We start from the raw sequence: 23,944 nt of genomic DNA on the forward strand, positions 1-23,944 counted from the left end.
CAATAATATTTCACAATAGATCCACCCTCACCGCCTCCAGGGCCAATGGCTAGGTTTACGACAATAATATTTCACAATAGATCCACCCTCACCGCCTCCAGGGCCAATGACTAGGTTTACGACAATAATATTTCACAATAGATCCACCCTCCCAGCCTCCAGGTCCAATGGCTAGGTTTACGACAATAATATTTCACAAAGGTGGATCCCACTTTAAAATTTCAAGTGACCTTTTTTTCTATTTTATTTTTGTTTTCCATTGGAATGCCTTTTTGACTATTTGGTCCATGTGATCTTTTCCTAACAAACAAGAAAGAATACTGCATCATCAACAGACATGACGAGTTCAAAGTGTGGACGATAAATTATAAGTTTTACAAGGCGATGTCAAGAAACCACAATTCCAGAAGATCAAGACTGAAAAGAAAATTGCTTTAAGCAAAATACAAAATACAAGCATACTGAAAATGATATGGCACACTATCTACACATAAAACGAACACAATGCATACAGGAGTTTATTAAAATACCATGTAAACATTCACATATTCCAGTGAAAAACCTGAACGATAAATGATAATAATCACACAGTTTAACAGGTTTAAGCTTGTTCAGTGGGTGACATACTACTACATTTTACTTTTATTTTATCACTCGTATTCAGTTACGCTTCAAGCACAATGTCATGGACATACCAATGATCCGTCGAGGACAGGTGTTTATGGTTAGACTTAGTAGTTAATGATAATGAGAACAACAAATACTGATGGGGAGAAATAAGAGATTACACCAGCACTAGTAGTGTCTGTGAAACAATCCTCGTCCACAGTATCAGGACGTTAACCACGTAAAGCCTACCGCAGACGAGAGCTATCAGCTGAGCAAAAAGTTACTTGAGACTTTTTGCTCAGCTAATGGCTCTCGTGTGCGGGCAATTTTGCTGAGTTTTTCGTCTCTCATGGTCGTGAGGAAAATATCTATCGTGTTTGATATTTTTGGCCACGCGTGGCAAATATCTCACAGTGTGCGGGCTACGTGAGCTATCAGCTGAGCTGAATTTACTAACTGACCAATGGAAACACGAACATTGCGTTAGAGTGACGTCATCACTAGAGTCGTAAGCAAAGTAGCTTAGCACTTAGCTCATCGTGTGCGGTGAAATTTTTCAGAGCTATCATGGGATCAGTGATTTAAAAGATTTACTAGCCACGATTAAAAATTCATTAACCCTGCTTTACTTTTAAGTTAATACAATGTTACTAAATGATAGTAATAATCAGATATGTCACCTAAAGAGGGAGATAGAGCTTTAAAATACTAACAATGGGGTGTTGGGGTGGGGTCAGGATATTCATATTTACAAATAGACTTAACTCCAACATTTGACCCAAAAAATCACTAGTCGTCGTGCATGGCAATAGTAGTTATTTACTAGCCCAACACTCAATATCACTAGCCATGGGAGTGGGGCTACCATAATCTACAAGCCCCGGGAACATGTCACAAGTATACATTTGGTATTTCACAAAATTACAAATCTAGAAGTTACTTGTTTAACAATAAAATATTTGTTGAAATGTATGCTGCTTTATTACATTTCATTTGACAATAAAGTATTTGATTGAATGTCAATGTTATTTGATTCCTTATAAAGTACAACAACACACGTATTTTGGTCCCTTATAGAAAAGCACAACAACCCATTTGATTCTTTGTAGTGAAATATGACGCATTTGATTCTTTATCAAGTATTATAACGTGTTTGGTTACTTGTATGAAAGTACAACTTATTTTATTCTCTATAGAAAAGTATATGTAAATATATTCTCTACATTTGATCGTAACAGCTTTGATTTTTTTTTATAATGAAATTCTGTATGCGCTGTTTTATGGTATAAAAATATGAAAGAAACAAGTATTACAAGTTTTTCTGTATGCTAATAATTCGCTAGCCTGTATGTATACATATTAATAATAACTAAATATCTATAATACTGTTTTAGTTTTTCCCACACATTTTTATACACAAATAACGTGTAACATATCTACATATATATTTAAAAAAACACACACAAAAAAAACCCCTAGTAAAATCCCACGTGTTTAATAAATAACAAAACAACTTCCCACATAAAAGTATACGGTACAAAAACCCAACAAAATACACATAGTACGTGTGTTAGTATGACAGTACAGAAAATATGCAAATATCAAGACTAAAAATCAATTTTTAAAACAACAACTATCAACTAGAAATGTGCTGAAAGATCGTGGGTGCCTGTGACAGAATCTACACATAGTTACGTAACAGGCTATTCAGAAATGACTACTTCTATGGAAGCGGCCCGCCATAACAACCAGTATTATAGTTTATACATTTTTCATCCAGTTTGTTTGTACAATATCCATTTTTTCCTGTTCTGGCTATAAGCAAATTGTCCATTCTTGCCTCCACAGGATAAAACTGATATCCTACGTCATTAACTATTTGTCAAGTATTTATGTCGTATCATGAAAAATGCCTTTGAGGTGGCCGCAGTTAAAAAGTTATCCAGGAAATACCCCAAAGTGTTGGTTAAATATTTGTCCGTTTAAATGGTATTGTTTCCTTTAATAGGTTCCGTTTAAATGTTTAACAAAATTTTGTAAATGTGACAGTTCTAATTGAGACAGCACAATTAAAGAAGAGTAATCATTACAAATAAAACAAAGATAATTAAAAATTCATATATGCAAAAAATATATAAAATATTTCTTCTTTTTAAAAAAAAAACCCAAGACATTATTTGCACAATGAATATTATAAACACAACTAATACCTCTATGCTGATAAATACAAAATCTCAACAAATATCTTATAACACAAAAAATATCTTAAGTTACTGGGGTCAATTTCACTAAACATCGCAAGTTTAGGTCTGCGACTAGCAGTTATACCGGACATACATTTACACGTGTTTGGCATCCATTTCACACTGAAAATTACATCATTAAGGGAGATAGAGTATTTTAATGACCAAAGAAAATGAAATGTGTGTACTTAAAACTACATTCTTTATATGATAATAGTAATAAGAATTGTGGTTTAGTCGTAGATTTACATTTACATGAAAAACTAGGCTTACGATGTTTTGAGAAATTGGGCCCTGGAAGACAGAGATGTAACTGAGAAAAATGCTGCAAAGATCATGATTTTAAAGGCAGTTACATGTAGATTGCATAAAACATGCTGCAAAGATCATGATTTTAAATGCAGTTACGTGTAGATTGCATAGAAAAAGCTGCTAAATGGATAAAAGCCTGTTTCCACTTTCACATCAAATAAAATGCATTAGCAAAATGTTGTTTGCTATAATGGAGATATAATAATACGGTTTCCACTACAGTGCGGCAAGAGAAAACCATACATTGCCACCATGATATGAAATGCCTTGCATGCGAAAAAAGCATTGCGGTGTGATTCATGTGAGTTACCGTTTTGTTTAGCCAATAGGATTCCTGTATTTGGTGACACGTGGTGGTGAATAATACACATTTTACCTGCATCTACCTGTAAGGTGAAACCAGTTGACACAAACGCTGAACGCCACATGTTTTCTGCCATTCTGTGGCACATGAATAGGGGTGTAAAGTGGAAATACTGTACACTATAATAAATATTTAACTACACCAAACTTTAGTGATCCTGCAACATGGTTTGGACAAGAGATGTATATAAGAACAGACACCACCATAATACTTGAAAGACCTGTAAAATGTGGCATAGTAAACTGAAGATAATAATGATAGAATTTTGAAACACTATGAAATCACTTATTTTGTGATCGTCTAATTTTTGTGTAAATGATGGACTAGTACCCAATGAAATGTGTGTTTTAGCAAAACCACAAACATTTAAGCCCATGGAAATAAAAGATTTCACATTAATGAAAGAATAAGTAAGTTCAGGGTTCGAAACAGCCTGTGGCCAGGTCGCCAAATGCAAAATATAAAAAAATAATGGCATTAGTCACCCAAATAATATTATCTTTTTTAGAGCTATAACATATGAGCCACTATTAATATTTGTATTCCACATTAAAATCTTGCTCATTGTTCGCTTATCATAATGTGCCAACATGCATTATTATTTTTTGGGCCACAATATTTTTTGGCAAGTTTTGAACACTGAAATTACAATCTTAGATCTTTCTCAATCCTACATCTTACTATTACTAATACTACGTGTATAATAAAGCACTAAATACTTTAATAAAGATTTAAAAGCATTTACCAGAATACAGTTGCAAAGCATCAAATGATTATGAAATACTTAATAAAATCTTAGAATGTTCAACAAGCAAAAGTAACTGTACATACAAATTTGTTTTATATAATATGCATTAAGTACCATGAAGTTCAAATACTTTATTATATAATCCATTTTATAAATAAACACCCACAAAATAAATATAAATACTGACCAAAGTCCCACAAGTTACACAGTAATGTATGCTGATATCAATGGTACCTCAGTAATAATAATAATAGTAACAATAATAATTCTTATATGGGTATTCTTTTATACCACTTTACCCTAAGAAACTTTATCCCACACACATTGTTTTATGTTCGTGACCAATTTTTCACTGGTATTTCATTTGAAATTTTGTTATATACATGTATAAATATATATATATATATATATATTTTTTTTTTTTAATATATATGACTTTGGTTGTTTCAATTGTAGACAATTTCAACTACGATATGTTACGGGTACCAAGATGATATAACGAAGGATCACCCTGCCAAATTAGCCAATTGCTAATTTTAAGCAAAGTGGCTACAACATTTATGTCCGGCTAATAAAATGTTCCTTAAATTCAGGGTTTATGTATTTCATTATCCAATCGCCAAAAACTTAATTCGAAAATCGCATGCTACTTTGAACTACCGGCTTATCGTTTGTTTTCACTTTTGGTTCTTCACTAATTTACTTTTTGCTTCTTGTGCAATTCCCATCTACATCTGTGTATCTAGGTGCACACATACATTTGTCATTCGGACGATCTCGGAATAGTTCATACTCAGTAACATTGTCATCAATTGGAATATCTCGGTCTTTTCCGTTATGTACAATTCGATACACTCTGGCCGATTTCATCTCCAACAGTTACATCTTTTCCAGTTTCAGTCTTTAACTTGATAAAGCTGCAGCGAATTTAGTTTTATCGGACACACGTCAGTAAATCAGAAAACATTGCAATTTGTTTGCAGTGGCCAATTTTATCCATCAAAGATATCGGACAAATAAATATCTTAAAATAAAGTTAAAGCATCTTAATTTTTTATAATTTGATTAACTGAAACTGAATTTGCCTAAAACACTTCTGACTAAATTAGCCAAATTGCTAATAATGTTTTGGGTCGAGCTTAAACCCTGAAATTAACCAATTTTGAATATATATTTCTCAAGGAAAATTTCTACATATATAAAAATTGGCTAAAACTAAATTTGTTACAGTGTCAGCCCTGTGTAATAATCACTTGATGTCCTACTGTGATGCCATGGATTGATCACGTTTGGTTACATGTGGAACAATCACAAGATGTTCTACTAAGACAGAGCACTGATCACGTGTTTGGTTTCGTGTATAACAATCACTTGATATACTATCTAGACCGATCATTGATCACGTGTTTCATCTATAACAACCACTTGATATTCTACTGAGGCTGAGCACTGAATCACTTGATAGGTTTCATGGGTTCCACGTTGGGATCGTTCTGCTTTTTCAGCATGTCCATGTGTTCCTGATCCACCTTCTGCTGCTTCTCGAACACCAGCTTGGCCAGCTGTCCGCGCGTGGCCAGCCCCTCCGACCGCCGCTTCAAACACCGTTCGTACATGCGCTCGGGCGCGGTTGGCTGGCAGCTGAAGTGTTTGTAGCGGTGTTTCAGCTCTGGTTCGATGGCTCGGAACACGTGCAGTTTCTGGTACTTCACAAACATGTCATACAGGTCACCCATCTGTAGGTAGTACGGCGAGAGGATCTTCCTAGCCGACGTGTAGTCCGAGTTATAGAAACTGCTGTGTTCATACGAGTTGGCGTCGTAGTGGCCGATCTTGCTGTTGATCTCGATAGCCGTGGGATACGGTTTCCTGTCGTAGATCAGGTTCGGTTTGTACTGCCAGAATCCAATGGGGAAGAACACCTGCCAGTCCTGGATGGTGTTCATGCGGACACGGTTGAAGTAATCGGTGGCCAATTCCATTCCCACGGTGCACATGAGCATCAGCGCATCCTGCGGAAACTTCTGAACCACCTCGTCCATGATGGTGAATTCCGAGATGTACGTCGAGTTACTGTAAAGCGGCGACCACGAAATCTTCGCCCCGCTCTTGTACTTCTTTTCATAATAGGAGATCATCGATTTGAGGACGGAGAACGTGTCCGTCTTGGAGCTGTGTTTGTAGATGAACACGATGAGAAGGTACGTGTTGTCGCCCGTGTCCAGACAGGTGTGTGCGTACGAGTCGAGGAAATTACCCACGCCATCCTTGTCGTCCTCCGTCACGGGCAGAATGAGGTTGATCCGCGTATTCTCCGTAACGTATGGCATGGGGACGATCTCTACCTGGCCCAGGGGACGAACGATGTGCACCCGCTTCTCCACCTCCTTGTTCTGTGCCGTGGTGTCCTTCAGAACAATGTCCAAGATGTATTCCATGCCACGCTGCGGGTCAAAGCGGCGGTATCCGTTGATGAGCCGAGAATAGAGAAACTTGTTCTCATATTTCTCATTCAAATGATCCACCGACAGTTTGATGACCTCCTGAATATCCTGTTTGTCAACGCCTTCAAAATACAGTAACATAAACAGTTAGTCTGGCTATACATAAAACAATAAATAATACTACAGGTGAATAAACAGTCGGAATATCGACAATTTTTATTATCCTAATAACTTACATATAAATTGCTTGTGAACAGCTAATAAATAAAACAAATCAGATACAACAATACTACAAAGCATTAAAAATGACATTCACATCTATGATTAACTTTCCTTCTGCATATTATACTACAAAAATAATGTTTAAAATTTTTCAGACATTTACATTGAGAATTAAATAAAATTCATTAAAAAAATATAAATAAAACTAACTGCTTCATCAATGTTTATTTGTCCGAGTGATGAGTTTCAGATACAAAAAGTATAAATGTTGTAGAACAGAGCTGAATATTATAGAACTTAATTACATAACAACATGAGGAACAAGTAACATACTATATTGTAATGAGTCATTATGACCCGGTCACAGAGTTCATATGAAGCACAGATTCACAAACAGATTGGGGATATTAACTACAGTTGCCTGGTGCTTATAAAACCTTTAGTATTCATTCAAGACTTTAACAGAGTCTGAGACTTTAACGCCAAATTGTATGTGTGTGACGTCATTACACAGTCCGTCCCACAGTCAACGCCCTTTTTCATACTATGGAATTTACTACAAGCAGGGTTCGAAACAGTCTGTGGCCAGGTCGCCAAATGGAACGAATGTCCTGTTTGGGCGACTTAAATATTAAAAAATAATGGTGTTAGTCACCCAAATAATATTTTCTTCTTTAAGGCTATAACATATGAGCCACTATTAATATTTGTATTCCACATTAAAATCTTTTACCATAATTTGCCAACATGCATTATTATTTTTTGCTCCACCATATTTTTTGGCAAGTTTTGAACCCTGTACAAGGTACTTATTTCTAAACCTTTTACTTTTCTTCATACATCAAAGCAAACTGAAATTATTTACAAACAAAAAAAACATTGTAGGAGGATGGGAAGGACTGTAGTGTTTAACTTTAAGGTTTTATAAGTGTGGGCCCTGGAGGCTAGAGAAATAACCACCGTACCTTTGAGCTCATCCACATTGGTGAAGTCGTCCTTGAAGTAGATGTGCGTCTCAGTGAAGTACACCCACCGGATGACGTCAAACCGTGTCTTGGGCTTGTACGGTTCAGGGACACCTGTAGCACACACAATGAAATACAGTTACAAATCAACAAACATGATATATGATCTTATATGTGACATGGTTCATACACAAATAAAGTGAAACATATTTCATAAAATTTATTTTGTTTAATGACACAACACATTGATTAACTAATCATTGGCTATTGGATGTCAAAGGTTTTTTAATTTTGAAATGCAGTCTTAGAGGAAACACGGTACATTTTTCCATGAGTATCAAAGGGTCTTTTATATGTATTTTTCCCCACAGACAGACAGCACATACCACTGCCTATGATATATCAGTTGTGGAGAACTGGTTGGAATGGGGGAAAACATACTTTATAAAACAAACCAAAACATAAAAATGCAAAAACTGATATTACAAAATGTATATAAATTACAACAAAGCCATCCACTACTGAGGGCGGCCATATATAAGGACAATACACTGTGGGACGTAGCTTAGTGGTACAGCGCTCGTCTGATGCGCGATTGATCTAGGATCGATTCCCGTCAGTGGACCCATTGGGCTATTTCTCGTTCCAGCCAGTGCTCCACAACTGGTGTAACAAAGGCTGTGATATGTACTATCCTGTCTGTGGGATGGTGCATGTAAAAGATCCCTTGCTGCTAATCGAAAAGAGTAGCCCATGATATGGCAAGGCAGGTTTCCTCTCTCCATATCTGTGTGCGGTCCTTAACAATATGTCCGACGCCATATAACTGTAAATTAAATGTGCGTTGTTAAATAAAACATTTCCTCCCTTCCTGTCTGGTTGTAATTTTATTGAGACTAAGTAAAATGAGAATACAATCTTTTATAAGCATCTTACCAATAGGCCAGCTGATACTCTCTCGACCACCAGGGGCGTACTGACTCATGTACAAAATATCTTCTTTAATACGCGTTATTTCCTGCTTAGTCAAATTCAGCTCATGTTGACAAAAATACCTACAAGAATAATATTGACAAATGTAAATACCATGAATGACACAAACCTACTAAAAATCTAACATGTAATATTTTACTTTTAACTTTAAGTGGCCACGGTTATTATTTCAAAGGCTAAATGATTAGATGGCATATTAATTACACAGCTAGCTCTGAGTGAGCAAAACATTACACCAAATTGTCTACTAAACTTCAAAAATTGCAGAAATTGACAGATATTTTCTTTAAAATGTCAATTACTACATGAAATTATTTCGCCAAATTAAAATAAAATTCGCCATCTGCTTTCAAAATTTGCAATTGGCGAATGCCATAGCTAGCCCTGAATTATTATGACTACAATATCACCTGACTATTTTAAAACACCACACGACTAAATATCACATAACAGTCATCGCTCCACAATATCATGCAACTAATATGCTGGCGATAGATCTGGGCTCGAAATCGAAGAAAACACAGTGTGAAGGAGGGTTTGGAAAGCATCACATAATTGTCAAACATGTACAGCACATGACAAAAACATCACATTACTGTTATGATCGCAAGACATCATAGAAGTGCAAATTATCAAATCAGTCATCATGTTTTACAGTACAATACTGTTGTCGCTGTAACCTGTGTAAGAAATGTATAGAGTTTACCTGTGCAGCTTGTAGTGGTTGGTGTCATCAGGTAGTGGGTAGACCGACACCGACTTGTTGAACTCTACTTTTTCCCTCAGTTTGCCGATATCATCGTCAAAATCAAAGTCATTAATGCGGTAGTGTCCATACACTTTACCCTGAAGGAAAACATTAAAAACGTCTTATAATGGGTGTTTTACCTAAAGATGTATCAGACAGAAATCTAGTTACAGTAGAATCTCATTGGCTTGAACGTCCAACGGTCGAGGAAAGGAAAGGAAATATTGTATTTAACAATGCTATCAACACATTTTATTTACGGTTATATGGAGTCAGACATATGGTTAAGGACCACACCGGTATTAAGAGAGGAAATCCGTTGTCTCCACTTCATGGGCTACTCTTTTGGATTAGCAGCAAGGGATCCTTTATATGCACCATCCCACAGACAGGGTAGTACATACCACGGCCTTCGATAGACCAGTCGTGGTGCACTGGCTGGAACGAGAAATAGCCCAATAGGCCCACCAACGGGGATCAATCCCAGACCAACCACGCATCGAGCGAGCGCTGTACCACTGGGCTACATCCCGCACCCCAACGGTATTCTCAAACCAAGAACAAAGTCCCGATTTTTCTCTCTATCAAACCCTTTTATTTTGGTACCGATTGGTCGAATACCCCTGGGGTCGAACAGAAGCTTTCTCTCGAACCAGTTTATTGGTCTGAACTGTAAAATTAAACATATTTAGTTCGAACGGCTAAGTCTATCCGAAGAAATATAAAAAATAATTTATGTAAGAATTTTTCCTCGACCCTTTCAATTTTCATGCTTATCGTGTTGTTTATTTAGCACCTGTCGGTAATTATCTTTAAGGTACAGACAATTGTAATGCAGTAATCGTTGTATAAATGAACCTTGCAAGAAACACCAATCAACTCATGAGTCAATCGAACCATCTCGCTCAAGCCGGTTTTACAGAAATATGCGAGGTTGTCTCGATTGATTTTTGTGTTACAGAAGCACCTGACAATAGCCGAATGCATGGTTCGATCTACCCAATACGTCGAACAGACTTTGAGGCACCGACAGTGTTCGAGCCAATGAGATTCTACTGTATATAAGAATTTAAAATGTAGAAACATTATCAAATGATAATTTGTGAAGGAAATGTTTTGTTTAACGAGGCACTCAACACATTTTATTTACGGTTATATGGTGTCAGACATATGGTTAAGGACCACACAGATATTGAGAGAGGAAACCTGCTTTCGCCACATCATGGGCTACACTTTTCGATTAGCAGCAAGGAATTTTCCATATGCACCATGCCACACACAGGATAGTACATACCACGGCCTTTGTTACACCAGTCGTGGAGCACTGGCTAGAATAAGAGATAGTTTGTGAAGTGCTTGTACATTTACCTCAAGACACAGGATAGTACATACCACGGCCTTTGTTACACCAGTCGTGGAGCACTGGCTAGAATAAGAGATAGTTTGTGAAGTGCTTGTACATTTACCTCAAGACACAGGATAGTACATACCACGGCCTTTGTTACACCAGTCGTGGAGCACTGGCTAGAATAAGAGATAGTTTGTGAAGTGCTTGTACATTTACCTCAAGACACAGGATAGTACATACCACGGCCTTTGTTACACCAGTCGTGGAGCACTGGCTAGAATAAGAGATAGTTTGTGAAGTGCTTGTACATTTACCTCAAGACAATATTTTCAATTACTGTAATTCTTAAACAAGAATTCTGCATAATCAAATGTCTTGCCTACCATAACCTAATTTGGTTTCACTCCTAGTTACATACATAGTCTAGATGTTTATCTCAATGAATGTTTACCAAACAATAATTATTATTTTTAATTAAACAAAAATTGCATTTAAAAAAATATTTTAACTTAATTAATTTTACATTTTTAAAACATACATTAAATAAACATTCATGGGTGCAACAAAACATGTTAATCAATTTTCATTAATCTAGGCCTTGTACAAAGTTATAGTTTATAAGAAATTAACCTAAATGCAAAAAATTACCGGGGTAACATTGAGCTAGTAGTAGTGCTTTAAATAAAAATGCATTTTGATGCACATACATCTGCAACTATAAACTGATAGATGTTTCCCTCAATGCATGTTTACAAAAATTGGAGATAAACATACAACCTTAATGATGAGATACTAAAGTTGATCTACCATTGCCGACAATTCAACCATCAGAAAGGTGGTCATTAAAATCTAGATGCTAACATTTAAAGGTATATTGTCACAGACCACTGACCTATTTAATGGTCTAACAAAGTATTACCTGAGCAAAAATAATTTGATTTGTCCCGAAATGTATTTTATTTGACCATCTTTATAACCACCATACTCCATTTATTAATGATATTTTGTAAACATAGTTGAATTATGGCAATTGTCCATAATTCAAAAACTAAAATTGCTGAAAGGGTTGACATGGATTTCACTCCATCGTGATTCAGTTAACGTGATGCAATAGCTAGATTTGGTTTCCAACAATTAATGTAATTTCTATTTATTATTCATTTTTAGAGAAATAAGGTCCTTAAATCTGTAACAGTATACCTTTAATAAATATTAGTATCAGGGTTTCTGCCAGAAAATTTTGGGGTATGGCACTATGGAATTGATCATTTACAATGTGTGTGCTGAATGCAACCACAGTCAACAGGGGGTAGAGGGACTTCCACCAGAAAGAAAATGGGTTAGGTTTAGGTTTTAGAAAATAATACAGTAATGATAAGAATCATTAATTTTGTCAAAATATGCAAAACATTTGGGTATAGCGCCATACCCGTTTTACCCTCTTGCAGAAACCCTGACTATGTATGCAAAACAAAACCACCAGTATGTTTTCCAAACACCTGACCACTGATAGGTGTAAATTATTCACCTGAGCCACATTTTGACAACTCCTTCCTGTCGCGTGCAGTAAACACTTCCCAAGATTGACACTGGCGTCCTTTGAGTGAGCATTTGTTGTACACCAGTCTAACTGGGCAAGCACTTGAGACAGCAACGACTGATTATAGAAAAACAAATAAATAAATAAATAAATAAACAAAAATGAATGAATGAATGTTTAACGACAACCTAGCACGAAAATACACATCAGCTATTGGGTGTCAAAGAAAGGCCATTTGATTATTTACAAGAAAAATTAAAATTATACAAAATATACGTAAAACCAGTATAATACACTTATGTACAGTGGAATAAAATGATCATACAGTAATTGTATTTGCTGTGAACAGAAAAGAGTCGAAATGTTGTTTACAAATCTCAAAAGTGAAGTGAAAGAAACAGATCTGTAAACATTTACATGTACAGGGTTTAAGCTGTCATCTGCCAAATTACAATTTTTTTTATTTGAAAACTGTGTCGTTTCTATACATGTGTACATACATTTGTAGCTATTTTAAAAAATACTTCTGTTTAGCTAAATGTTATTTGAATTTGGCTACAGAATTTCTGATCAAATTCACCAAATTGTTATTAATTTTTGGTATCCAACTTAAACCCTACATGCAGATATCCAGGGCTTTAGGTTCCATCAAAGTCGAGGCAATATCACAAACATCGTGTCCAAAATACATATGCTCAAAATATGCACACCAAAATTAACTACAAACATGCTGACCTGAAAATATTTCACCTCAAAACCAGTGAAATGTTAAGTTTAATTATATTAAAATAACTGGAAATACATTTCTGAATATTGACACGTCTCCAGCAGCTGATAACGACCTTCCTGCACTCAGAAAAGACAACAGTCCACGTTGTGCCCAAATTAGTGAGATTTAAAGCCCTGATATCAATTAAGCTTTGTTACATACATACATACATAAATAAATACCAGATATGTATAGAACAACTGATACAAACATGTCCAGTGAAACCCCTCTAAACCGGACACCCTTGGGACTGATAAAAAGGTCTGGTATTAAGTGGAATCCGGTTTAGAGAAGTTAAGTTCTGTCCTGGTTTTTAAGAAGGGACTGTAAAACGTCCGGTTTTGAGGAATTCCGGTTTACAGAGGGTCCGGTCTTGAGACGTTTCACTGTATTTAAAAATCAGTGTATGATTATAGAAAATTCTGTTCGTCACTTGTACCTGAGATATGATGACTAGAGAATTCTAGACGTGTCGTGTACCTGAGATATGATGACTCCTCCCTCCAGTGTGCAGTATGTTTCACCAGTTTCCGTCGTCTTCGGGGCACCCAAGTGCATGTGGTGGCTGACACTGACATGACTAACAAGGTCAAACACTTTCTCACCGCGGATGTACGTCCGGTCAGACACAAACATGTAGTAGTCGAACGTCTCCGGGTAGTGCTCCGATATGTACCGCAGTATGTGTATCGGCACAAGATGAGGGTGCTTGTCCGAGAAACTCACAATAGACATTCCTTGAGGGACAGTATGTCCCTTGTCGTCCATAAAAAACACCATTTTAGTCACATGGTGGTGAACGGTCTTATTGAAAGCGACGGCCAAGGTATCAATTGTTCCCTTCGACGTCAACACTGCCACAAACAATTTCTCTCTGATACCGAGTTCAGTGGAAGCGTATCTTGGACGGACAAGCTTCTTAGCAGAGGACGGGGCTCGATTCCCAGAAGGGGCAGCGACTGCCTTTTCCTGGAGACGTAACCTGGGCTCAAACTTGGTCTCCAAATCGGATTCCAAAGATTTGGTTTCTCTGAGCTTGACAAGCTCTTGAGGATCCTGGTTGGCAACAAACGTTTCACAGCTATCCTCACTGTATGGTGCGTACATCATGCTCATGGTGATGCCCAGACACAGGCCAACCACGGCCGGCATCACCGGTCGCAGGCATTTAAAGTCCACTCTCGGTAGCATGGTGGCAGTACTTCACTTCGGTCAAACCTTGTACATGATAACACTGCAGATTTTCTACTCTAAAAATGTGTTATCTGAAAAAGAAGCATATAGGTTTATAAACCACAGTAAAATGTACATATCAAAAGAAATTTATATAGATTGATAAACAAACCATAAATATACAATGATGTACTGGTCATTGAATCAGAATTCTGATACTGAGCTCCATTTTCCAAGCAAAGAAATTTGGTTCAAATTTAAAAAAAAAAAAACAATTTGAAATTAAAATCACAAATCTGGAATTAATCTTTAAATGGATTTGGTTTTAAACTGTAGCAGATAGATATCTTATTTTTATTTCCCTCAGTTGTTTGTCCAATTAATATACAAAGTGAATTAATCTGCTTTGTCAGTGAAATATTTTTTTCTCTCACTTTTCTGTGCTTATGGTTTTAAAAATTGATATTGAGCAATAAACTGCTCTCCTAAAGTATAATGCAGTAAAGTCCAAGATCAATTGCTCTCAGTGTACAAATTCACAGGGCTTCTATAAAATCCACTAGCAATGGGATCCGTGATTAAAAAAAATTACTAGCCACAATTAAAATTTCACTAGCCCTACTTTAAACTTTAAGTTAATACAATTTTACTAAATAATAGTAATAATCAGATATGTCACCTAAAGAGGGAGATAAAGCTTATAAACACTAACACTGGGGCAGGATATTCATATTTATAAGATAGACTTAACTGCATCATTTGACAATTTTGTTTCACTAGTCGTCGGGCATGGCAGTAGTAGTTATTTACTAGATCAACATAAAATATCACTAGCCATGGGAGTGGGGCTACCATAGTCTAGAAGCCTGAATTCACAACAATTTAGAGTAAATAAATAAGTGATATAAATGTACTGGCATTTCATATGATGACCAGTTTTTCAACCACAGGTAAACCTATGTGCTAGCACACGCGAGCAGGGGTAATTCAAGCCTGTAGGATCAGTATCTGCAGCTATGCTCGTATGAGTAGGGGGCCATAGTGGGAGGGAATAAGCCACTTTTTAAAAATCTACATTAAAAAAAAAAAAAAGTATATTTTGTCTCCAAGTGCAAGGCACATGACCTCACCCCCCACCCCCCCCACCCCCCCGGTTCCTACAGGAATGCAATTGCATTTCAAATCATAAGGTCTGCAATACTGTACATGTTACATGTAGACTTTAAATTAAGCTGAAAAGTGAACAGGAAAACAGAAGTCTTGTCCAAAACAGATTGATAGACGACAAAAGTGGGGACAGAGAACGGAGCCTGGCGATCTCGCCCCGTGTTGATCTCGCCCTGGCGAAGTCGCCCCGGGCGAGTTCGCCAGGACTTATTTTCATCGTTAGGCGAAGTTATCATACATATTAGACTTGCTAGAAGACATATATTACAACATATATTATAGTATATATCTACTGTCATTATCAGCATGTTTTTGTGCCAAAACTACAGGGTTATACCACTTATACTACTAGTTTTGTGTTGGGACACGCTGTGGCGAGATCGCCATATTTACTTCCGTGTTGCATGTCTGTTTAGCGAAGTCGCCAGTACATTATAACTCAACAATATTCAAGTTACAAGCTGTTATATGTTTACTTCATTAAGTAAAAACATGTGCAGTAGTCATGGTTTGATTTTCTTGTTGTAAAATGTAATACATTGGTAGTTTACATTTCTGACGATTTCATTTGCAAGCCGGGGCGAGATCGCCAGGATTTTTCTTGTTTACGTTTACAGTTTATTATAATAAATACACGTAAAGTACACATTTATGGTTTGTTTCATTATGTAATGTAACATTTTTGAAGTTTACATTTCTTATTATTTCACTTTTTCAGGCTGTGGCGAGATCGCCAGGATTTTCTCAGTGTAGCATTTTTATGTCGGGTGAAGTTGTCACACGTTACTACGCAACTATTTGTCATAAGTGCACACTTTGATGTTCAATTTGGTATAATAAATATATGAACAAGACAACATTCATTTATTGTTTTGTTTTTATTGTGTAATGTGCAATTTTTTAATAATAAATACATAAACAGTACTTACTTGTTTGTTTTCTTGTATAATGTGATATATTCGTAATTATTAGTTCTGTCCATTCCACTTCAACAAGCTGTGCCAAATCACTATGATTTTATCGAGTGAGGCATATTCGTATAGTTCATTACAGCAAATAAATAAATGTACCGTTCACAATTTACTGAATTAATGCCATAATTACTTGATTAATCTTAATTAGCATTATCCCCGATTACAGTGTGCACAGTATTCACTGTCATAACGGAACTCACAAAACATGCCTTGTTCTATTAATTACACTGCTGTTTTAATCAGTTAACGTTGTTAACCTCTTAATCCATTAACTTTTATAAAAAGCTTCTCACAAATATGCACACACCATTCGCTTTCAAATACTGAGATAGAATTTACAAAATATGGCTGCTAACGGATGCCTTGTTTGCGATCATCCAGTTCGTCCACGTCAGGAGGGTTTGCTCGGTGACGGTTGCACCCTGTGGCAACACAGGACGTGCAACAGTGGCACGAGTCGAACTAGATATCGCCAGTTAGTAAATTCACAGGAGCCGTTTAACTGGACATGTGTTAGGTGTTCGGTCCAGGAGGACACCATCGGTGCCCCTGCGGCTGAGAGCACCCGAGAACTCGACTACTATGATGAACTCATGGAAGTCTCTAGAGATGACGTTGCCACGGTTCAGGTAATTATAATTTCTTCTCTCAAATGTGTATATATAAATAATTAATTGATGCCGGACATACTATTTGCCTTATTATATATATAAGTTAATTTTTTTATTATGGCAACGCGCAATAAATCAAATACATTGGATTATATTGGTGTGACGCACTATTCATTCGTCCAAAAGACAAATCAAAAGTATAATATATATTCAAGTAATAGTTTGTTTGGCCATTAAATATGTCAACAATATGTGGCAGAATTATTTTTTCACGTTTACTGTATTCAGTAATTGTCTCGTATAAACAGACCTACACACAAGGAAATATTAATTAACAAGTAATACATTTTTTACAGGCTACTTACGTAGTTGAAAATCAATTTCAACTGGAGGCAATACCACCCCGACCTTTTGACATCATAGAGGATTCCGTTGTCGAAGACCGACCACCACCAGCATGTGTTGCTATACAAACTGCAATCACTTTTGCAGTAGTTAAAGCAGCAACCATCAGAGGAAAAAATAAACTCTTCGACAGCGACGGGTATTCTTACGTCGAAAGAAACACACTTTCGGGTATGAATTTTATTAGTACATTACATGTCATTACTTTATTTTATTTATATTTATTATTGCTACTATCGTCTTTCGGTGAAAAGTTTTGTAGGTAAATATAATTCCAATTCCAATATAACAAAAATGTTATTATTATTATTGTCATTATTAGTAACAATATTTGGGGAAACAACCTGCATAGCAAACATTTAAATGCTAACTAGTAATTTTAAAAAATAACAATCAGTCAGATGTTCTTTCTACCTTTCTTATTATGTACTTAAAGTAATACTGTTAATTTCGGATAATTTCAGATGGCACCGTTGTGTGGCGTTGTGCGACTAGAAACGCACAGGTCAAGCATTGTCGAGCATCGGTTAGGCAGCAGGCTGACCTGTTTGTGGCTGGTGAGCACATGCACTGCCATGTACGGCAAATAGGAGGTGCAGTGGTTGCGAAAATGACTGTAGACATGAAGTTGGCAGCGAAGAGTGATCCCTTCAGATCAGCAGGGAGTATCGTTGATCAGCTAGTCCAGGAACATTTATGTCCGGCTTCCTGCCCAGCGCTGCCAACGATCGATCGTCTAGTACACACAGCAAACTACTGTCGCCAGACCAGCCGGCCGAAGAATCCAACTGACTTGGAATTAGAGTTGAAAATGGATTTCATCCCAGACAACTTCTTAAAAGGTGACAAACAATTAAAACCTTGTTTGTACGTGAAGCTATAAGCCCTTGAAATATTTTTAAATTGCTATTTTTTAACTACTAAGTACTAAACCATTATAGACGGTATGTTGATATAATTTTATTGATTTACTTGATTTATTTTTTGTTCATTGTTAATTTATTTATTTTAATTATTATTAATTTACTTTTAAAGGATCAAATGCCGTTTTCTTCCAGTAGTGACTACTGGAAGAAAACGGCATTTGATCTTTTCAACAGATCAACAGCTGCAGCTGTTATCTAGATCCAAGTGCTGGTACGCAGACGGTACCTTCAAGCTTGTGAAGGAACCGTTCACGCAGCTCTTTAGCGTACATTCTTTCATCAGGCATGAAGACTGTGCAAAACAGATACCACTTGTTTTCTGCCTGATGTCTGGACGTCGCAAAAAGGACTACAAGGCTGTTTTGGAGGCGATCATTGGGATGTTGCCCCAGGCACCGAGGGTACAACGTCTGGTGATTGACTTTGAATCAGCCTTGTGGAGAGCTGCTGCGTCCGTGATCCCAGACGTACAGATAAAGGGGTGTTCGCTTCACTGGACACAGGCTGTCTGGAGAACGGTAAATATATCATCATTATTATTGTATATGTATTGTATATATATATATATATTGTGTGTGTGTGTGTGTGTGTGTGTGTGTGTGTGTGTGTGTGTGTGTGTGTGTGTAAATTGATGGTCAGATTGTTAAATTTAAAATTTGTTTAATTTTTGAAATAATCATTATGCTATCTCTAACCAAAGAACATTAATATTTTACAGATTCAAGACCTTGGTCTGCGTGAAGCCTACCGTAGTGACAACGACACTCACAGATATCTGAGGAAATTGATGTCATTGCCTTTTCTTCCACATCAACACATTCCAGCTGTGTTTGATGGGTTGAAGGCAGAAGCATCAACTGACCAGCTGACAACTTTAGTCGAAGGATGGCATTTCAGACTTAACAACCGAGGTCGTCCCCAAGTCCAGCTCTACCTGCTTGTGTCCCTGCTGCACAAAGAAGCCATCCACATCAGCAACCAGGTTCGACTGGTGTCAGAAGGAAAGTTAAAGCGGATGCAGAAGAAGAAGTACCGCGACATGCAGGCTAAGACATTCAAGTATTGGGAGGAGTACGAACGTGGTGAGAGAAGTGCAGCCAGACTTCTCCGTGCTTGCTCCCGCTTGGTGTCTCCGGTATAATGTTTCATAAATGTACCTGGTCGTTTCAGTGCATACTTTAGTATTTAGTATATAGCAAATAATCGTTAAAGTGTGCACTTATGACAAATAGTTGCGTAGTAACATGTGACAACTTCACCCGACATAAAAATGCTACACTGAAAAAATTCTGGCGATCTCGCCACAGCCTGAAAAAGTGAAATAATAAGAAATGTAAACTTCAAAAATGTTACATTACATGATGAAACAAACCATAAATGTGTACTTTACGTGTATTTATTATAATAAACTGTAAACGTAAACAAGAAAAATCCTGGCGATCTCGCCCCGGCTTGCAAGTGAAATCGTCAGAAATGTAAACTACCAATGTATTACATTTTACAACAAGAAAATCAAACCATGACTACTGCACATGTATTTAATTAATGAAGTAAACATAAAACAGCTTGTAACTTGAATATTGTTGAGTTATAATGTACTGGCGACTTCGCTAAACAGACATGCAACACGGAAGTAAATATGGCGATCTCGCCACAGCGTGTCCCAACACAAAACTAGTAGTATAAGTGGTATAACCCTGTAGTTTTGGCACAAAAACATGCTGATAATGACAGTAGATATATACTATAATATATGTTGTAATATATGTCTTCTAGCAAGTCTAATATGTATGATAACTTCGCCTAACGATGAAAATAAGTCCTGGCGGACTCACCCGGGGTGACTTCGCCAGGGCGAGATCGACACGGGGCGAGATCGCCATACTTCCAGAGAACTAGGGGACACTGTCAACCTCCAACTCTTAAGGGAAAAATATCCGCCCGGTCCCCCCTTCCCCTAACCCTAACCCCAACCCTAACCCCAACCCTAGTCCTAACCCCAGCCATAACCCTAACCCTAACCCTAACCCTCAACCCTAACTAAAAATAATAATGGAGGGGACCGGGCGGATATTATACCCTCTTAAGATCTCCCCGATTCTGATGGATTCCAGGTAAGGGAGTTCATACAATTAACAATTCTAAGAAATGTGGATTAGCACTTGAAGTTGAAAGAAGTTGCATAATAAGTAACGAAATGATAAGTTGAGAAAAATATATCAAAATAATGTTGTTATCACAGTTATGGGGCAGATAGAAAGTATATGAATTATATTTGGTAGTTACATTGTAAGAATAAACGTGATAAATAAAATACAGTTACCACATGCATAACAAAACACACTGCATTGCGCTTCGCAAACCCACACGTCACAAAACTTCACAAACAGGATATTAATGAAATAGATGTCTTGATTTGTATTATTGTTTTCTTTTTTGCGTAGTTTTGAATGTTGTCGCGATAATTAAGGATGTTAAGACTTCCGGTCCATGAGTTCAGCTTCATGTGTTCGATTGGATATTCTAGAATATTCCCAAACACTATTAAGAAATGTTTCGTGTCGCGACACCACAAAAGCACACTGATGTCAAATGTTTTATAATTATGGCATATAGTGTTAAAGGAACCCGCGACATTTTTTCCCCATTAGCATCAAAATACATAAATTGTCTTTCCAAAGAGACGAGATATACATAATTTGTTGCATGGTGACTCTTAAAGCAAAATTTTGACATGGCAGCACATACCATGGCCTATGAAATACCAGCCCAGTATAACTGGTTGGGATATATATTTTTTTTTAAATCCATAATATGATATACTGATGCGATCAATTAGTTGACTCTGATTAAGACTGACTAACTGACTAACCTCACGTTCCAGCCAGTGCATCACGACTGGTATAATAAAGGCCATGGTGTGTGCATATGAAATATATTTTGCTACTAATAGAAAACTGTAGCTGGGTTTTTTTGTAAGATTATATGTAAAAATTATTAAATGTTTGACATTAAAAAGCCGATGATTTATAAATCAATGTGCTCTAGTGATGTCGTTTCATTTCCTATCAAATTATTTTCGTGCTTATATCCAATTAACGTTCAAGCACGCTGTCCTGGGCACACACCTCAGCTATCTGTGCTGTCTGTCCAGAAGGGTGTGTTAGTTGTTAGTGAGAGAGAAGAGGGTATAGTGGTCTTACACCTACCCATTGAGTTGTTAAAACTCGCTCTGGGTGGGAGCCGGTACCGGGCTGTGAACCATGTACCTACCAGCCTTATGTCGGCTTAACCACGACACCATCGAGGCCGGTGTGGTGTCGTTAAACAAAACAAACTTTTAACTATCTAACCAATGGATTGAGTGAAAGACTGACAGCCCGATAGCTGAGGTGTGTGCCTAGGACAGCATGATTGAACCTTAATTGGATATAAGCACGAAAATAAGTTGAAATGAAATGAAATTTATAGATGTGTTTTTTATGTTTTACCTCTGCTCAGGGTCAGGCCACTGGTCTTACCAGAGACCGGACCCAGGGTATACATGCCTGAACCTAATGGGCGTGGGCATAAAAAAAGGTTTGGATTTAGTTTCTGTTTTGTTAGTTATCAGAGGCGCGCGTGCAGCAAATTATGACGGGGGGCTGGGAGGGGGGGGGGGGCTAGTTTCCTTGTTGGTTCAAGTCATGCCCCTCTGGAAATCATTTCGAAAATAAAATTGAAATGTACATTTCTGTGAATGCATTTTATATGAAAGACATTAATGCATTTTCTTGAATTCATTTCAGCCAATAGATTTACAACTGGTTTTAAATGGTGAAAGTACTCTAAGTGAAGAAGACAATAATTTAAAAAAATTCATTTATATAAATATATAAATGAAACAAAACGTTTTTCTCAATTAGTAAATAATGTATGGACGTTGTTTTGTTTTATTTTTTTTATTTTTTAAGTATTATTATTTATTTATTTTTACAATCATCATTGCGATAACTTGGGTTTTTTGTGTGTTTTTTGTTTGTTGTTTTAGTAAACCTGCTATCTGCTTATCGAATACATAGATGCTTCATTCCTTTCTTTCCTTAATTTTTTCTTTCTTTCTCTCTTCAAGTAATATTGATTTTTGTTCATATTTAAATCGCATAAATATGTCGTGGCATGTATGTATTATGGAGAAGGCCTGTTAAGTTGTATAACTTGTGTCTAATCCATTTGTTTTGTTTTGTGTTTTAAGGTTTTTTTTTTAATGCAATAAAATTATGTTTCAAATTAAACGATCCTCCGGAAACTATTACTTGATCAGGCGCGGATTTAGTGGGGGGGGGGGGCCCAAGGGGCCCGCCCCCCCCCCCATTTTTGGGGTCAAGTTATTATTTTTTGTTAACTATAGCATACACTAGAGTGGAATTACACAAAAATGCACTTATTTCCCAATTTTGAAGATAACAAAAACAGTATGACAATACCAAAAACATACGTTAATATAGCTATTTTGTTACTCAGATGCGAGGAAATCGCGTTTCAGGCCACTTAAATTTCAAAATTTCGCGGGGGAGCATGCCCCCGGACCCCCCTAGAAATCTCGGGCGCTTCTAGCCCTCGCCCCCCCCCCCTATTTAAAAATCCTGGATCCGCGCCTGTTGATTACAAGAAATTACAAACAGGCAAATTATTTAACTGCAAAAAGTAAAGAGGGAACTCTTCAGAGGATGGTTAACATTATATATTTAAGCGCGTGACGCCACAATGATCGCGAACATGCTTTCCGTACATAATTCTTTGATGGCGAAGAATGGATGCTATTTGAGTAATATGTGTCGTAGATTGTTCTATTTTGTATCGAGTGACAACATATAGGCTACTTACAATTTCGATATAATTTCGAGTTAATTATGCAATTAATTATGTGTGGGATAGATTAGTTATTTACGCTATTTACGTTATTACAAATACTGTATATCTACCCCACCCCCCTCCAAACAAACACCACTATGATGACGCACTTTCACGGCCGTGGGGCGGGATTTAGCGCTCGCCTGAGGTGCTTGCGTCGCAGGATCGTACCACATCAGTGAATCCATTCAACTGATTGTTTTTTTTTTGCCGTTCCAACAAGGGCACCACAGCTAGTCAAAGGCCGTGGTGTGTGCTTTCTTATCTGTGGAAAAGTGCATATTGAAAGTGCATTAGGAAAATATAGCGGGTTTTCTCTGTTTAATTTATCAATGTGCTCTAATGGTATTGTTAAACAAAATAAACTTCTTAAAGTCTTCTTCTTTTAAGGCCGTAAACAGCTGAGGATTACCCAATGTTACCTGTAAATTCCGTAGCGAACGCTTCATAACGCCACAGAGGCATGATGAACATTGAACGTAACCCGGAA

The 23,944-nt window shown here is 36.9% G+C and overlaps 1 protein-coding gene across 1 annotated transcript; it reads right to left on the bottom strand.

Annotated features, from left to right (window-relative positions):
* Nucleotides 1-1,360: 1,360 nt before the first annotated feature.
* Nucleotides 1,361-20,945, bottom strand: LOC121380579 (chondroitin sulfate synthase 2-like). Its single transcript, XM_041509456.1, has 7 exons — nucleotides 20,885-20,945; nucleotides 13,786-14,570; nucleotides 12,525-12,653; nucleotides 9,607-9,746; nucleotides 8,844-8,962; nucleotides 7,908-8,021; nucleotides 1,361-6,842 (listed from the first exon to the last, which is right to left on the bottom strand). The coding sequence occupies exons 2-7, from the start codon at nucleotides 14,494-14,496 to the stop codon at nucleotides 5,731-5,733; spliced, it is 2,325 nt and encodes a 774-aa protein (XP_041365390.1). The 5' UTR covers nucleotides 14,497-14,570; nucleotides 20,885-20,945; the 3' UTR covers nucleotides 1,361-5,730.
* Nucleotides 20,946-23,944: the final 2,999 nt, after the last annotated feature.

This window comes from Gigantopelta aegis, chromosome 9 (genome assembly GCF_016097555.1).
Source record: "Gigantopelta aegis isolate Gae_Host chromosome 9, Gae_host_genome, whole genome shotgun sequence".
Classification (NCBI taxonomy): domain Eukaryota; kingdom Metazoa; phylum Mollusca; class Gastropoda; order Neomphalida; family Peltospiridae; genus Gigantopelta; species Gigantopelta aegis.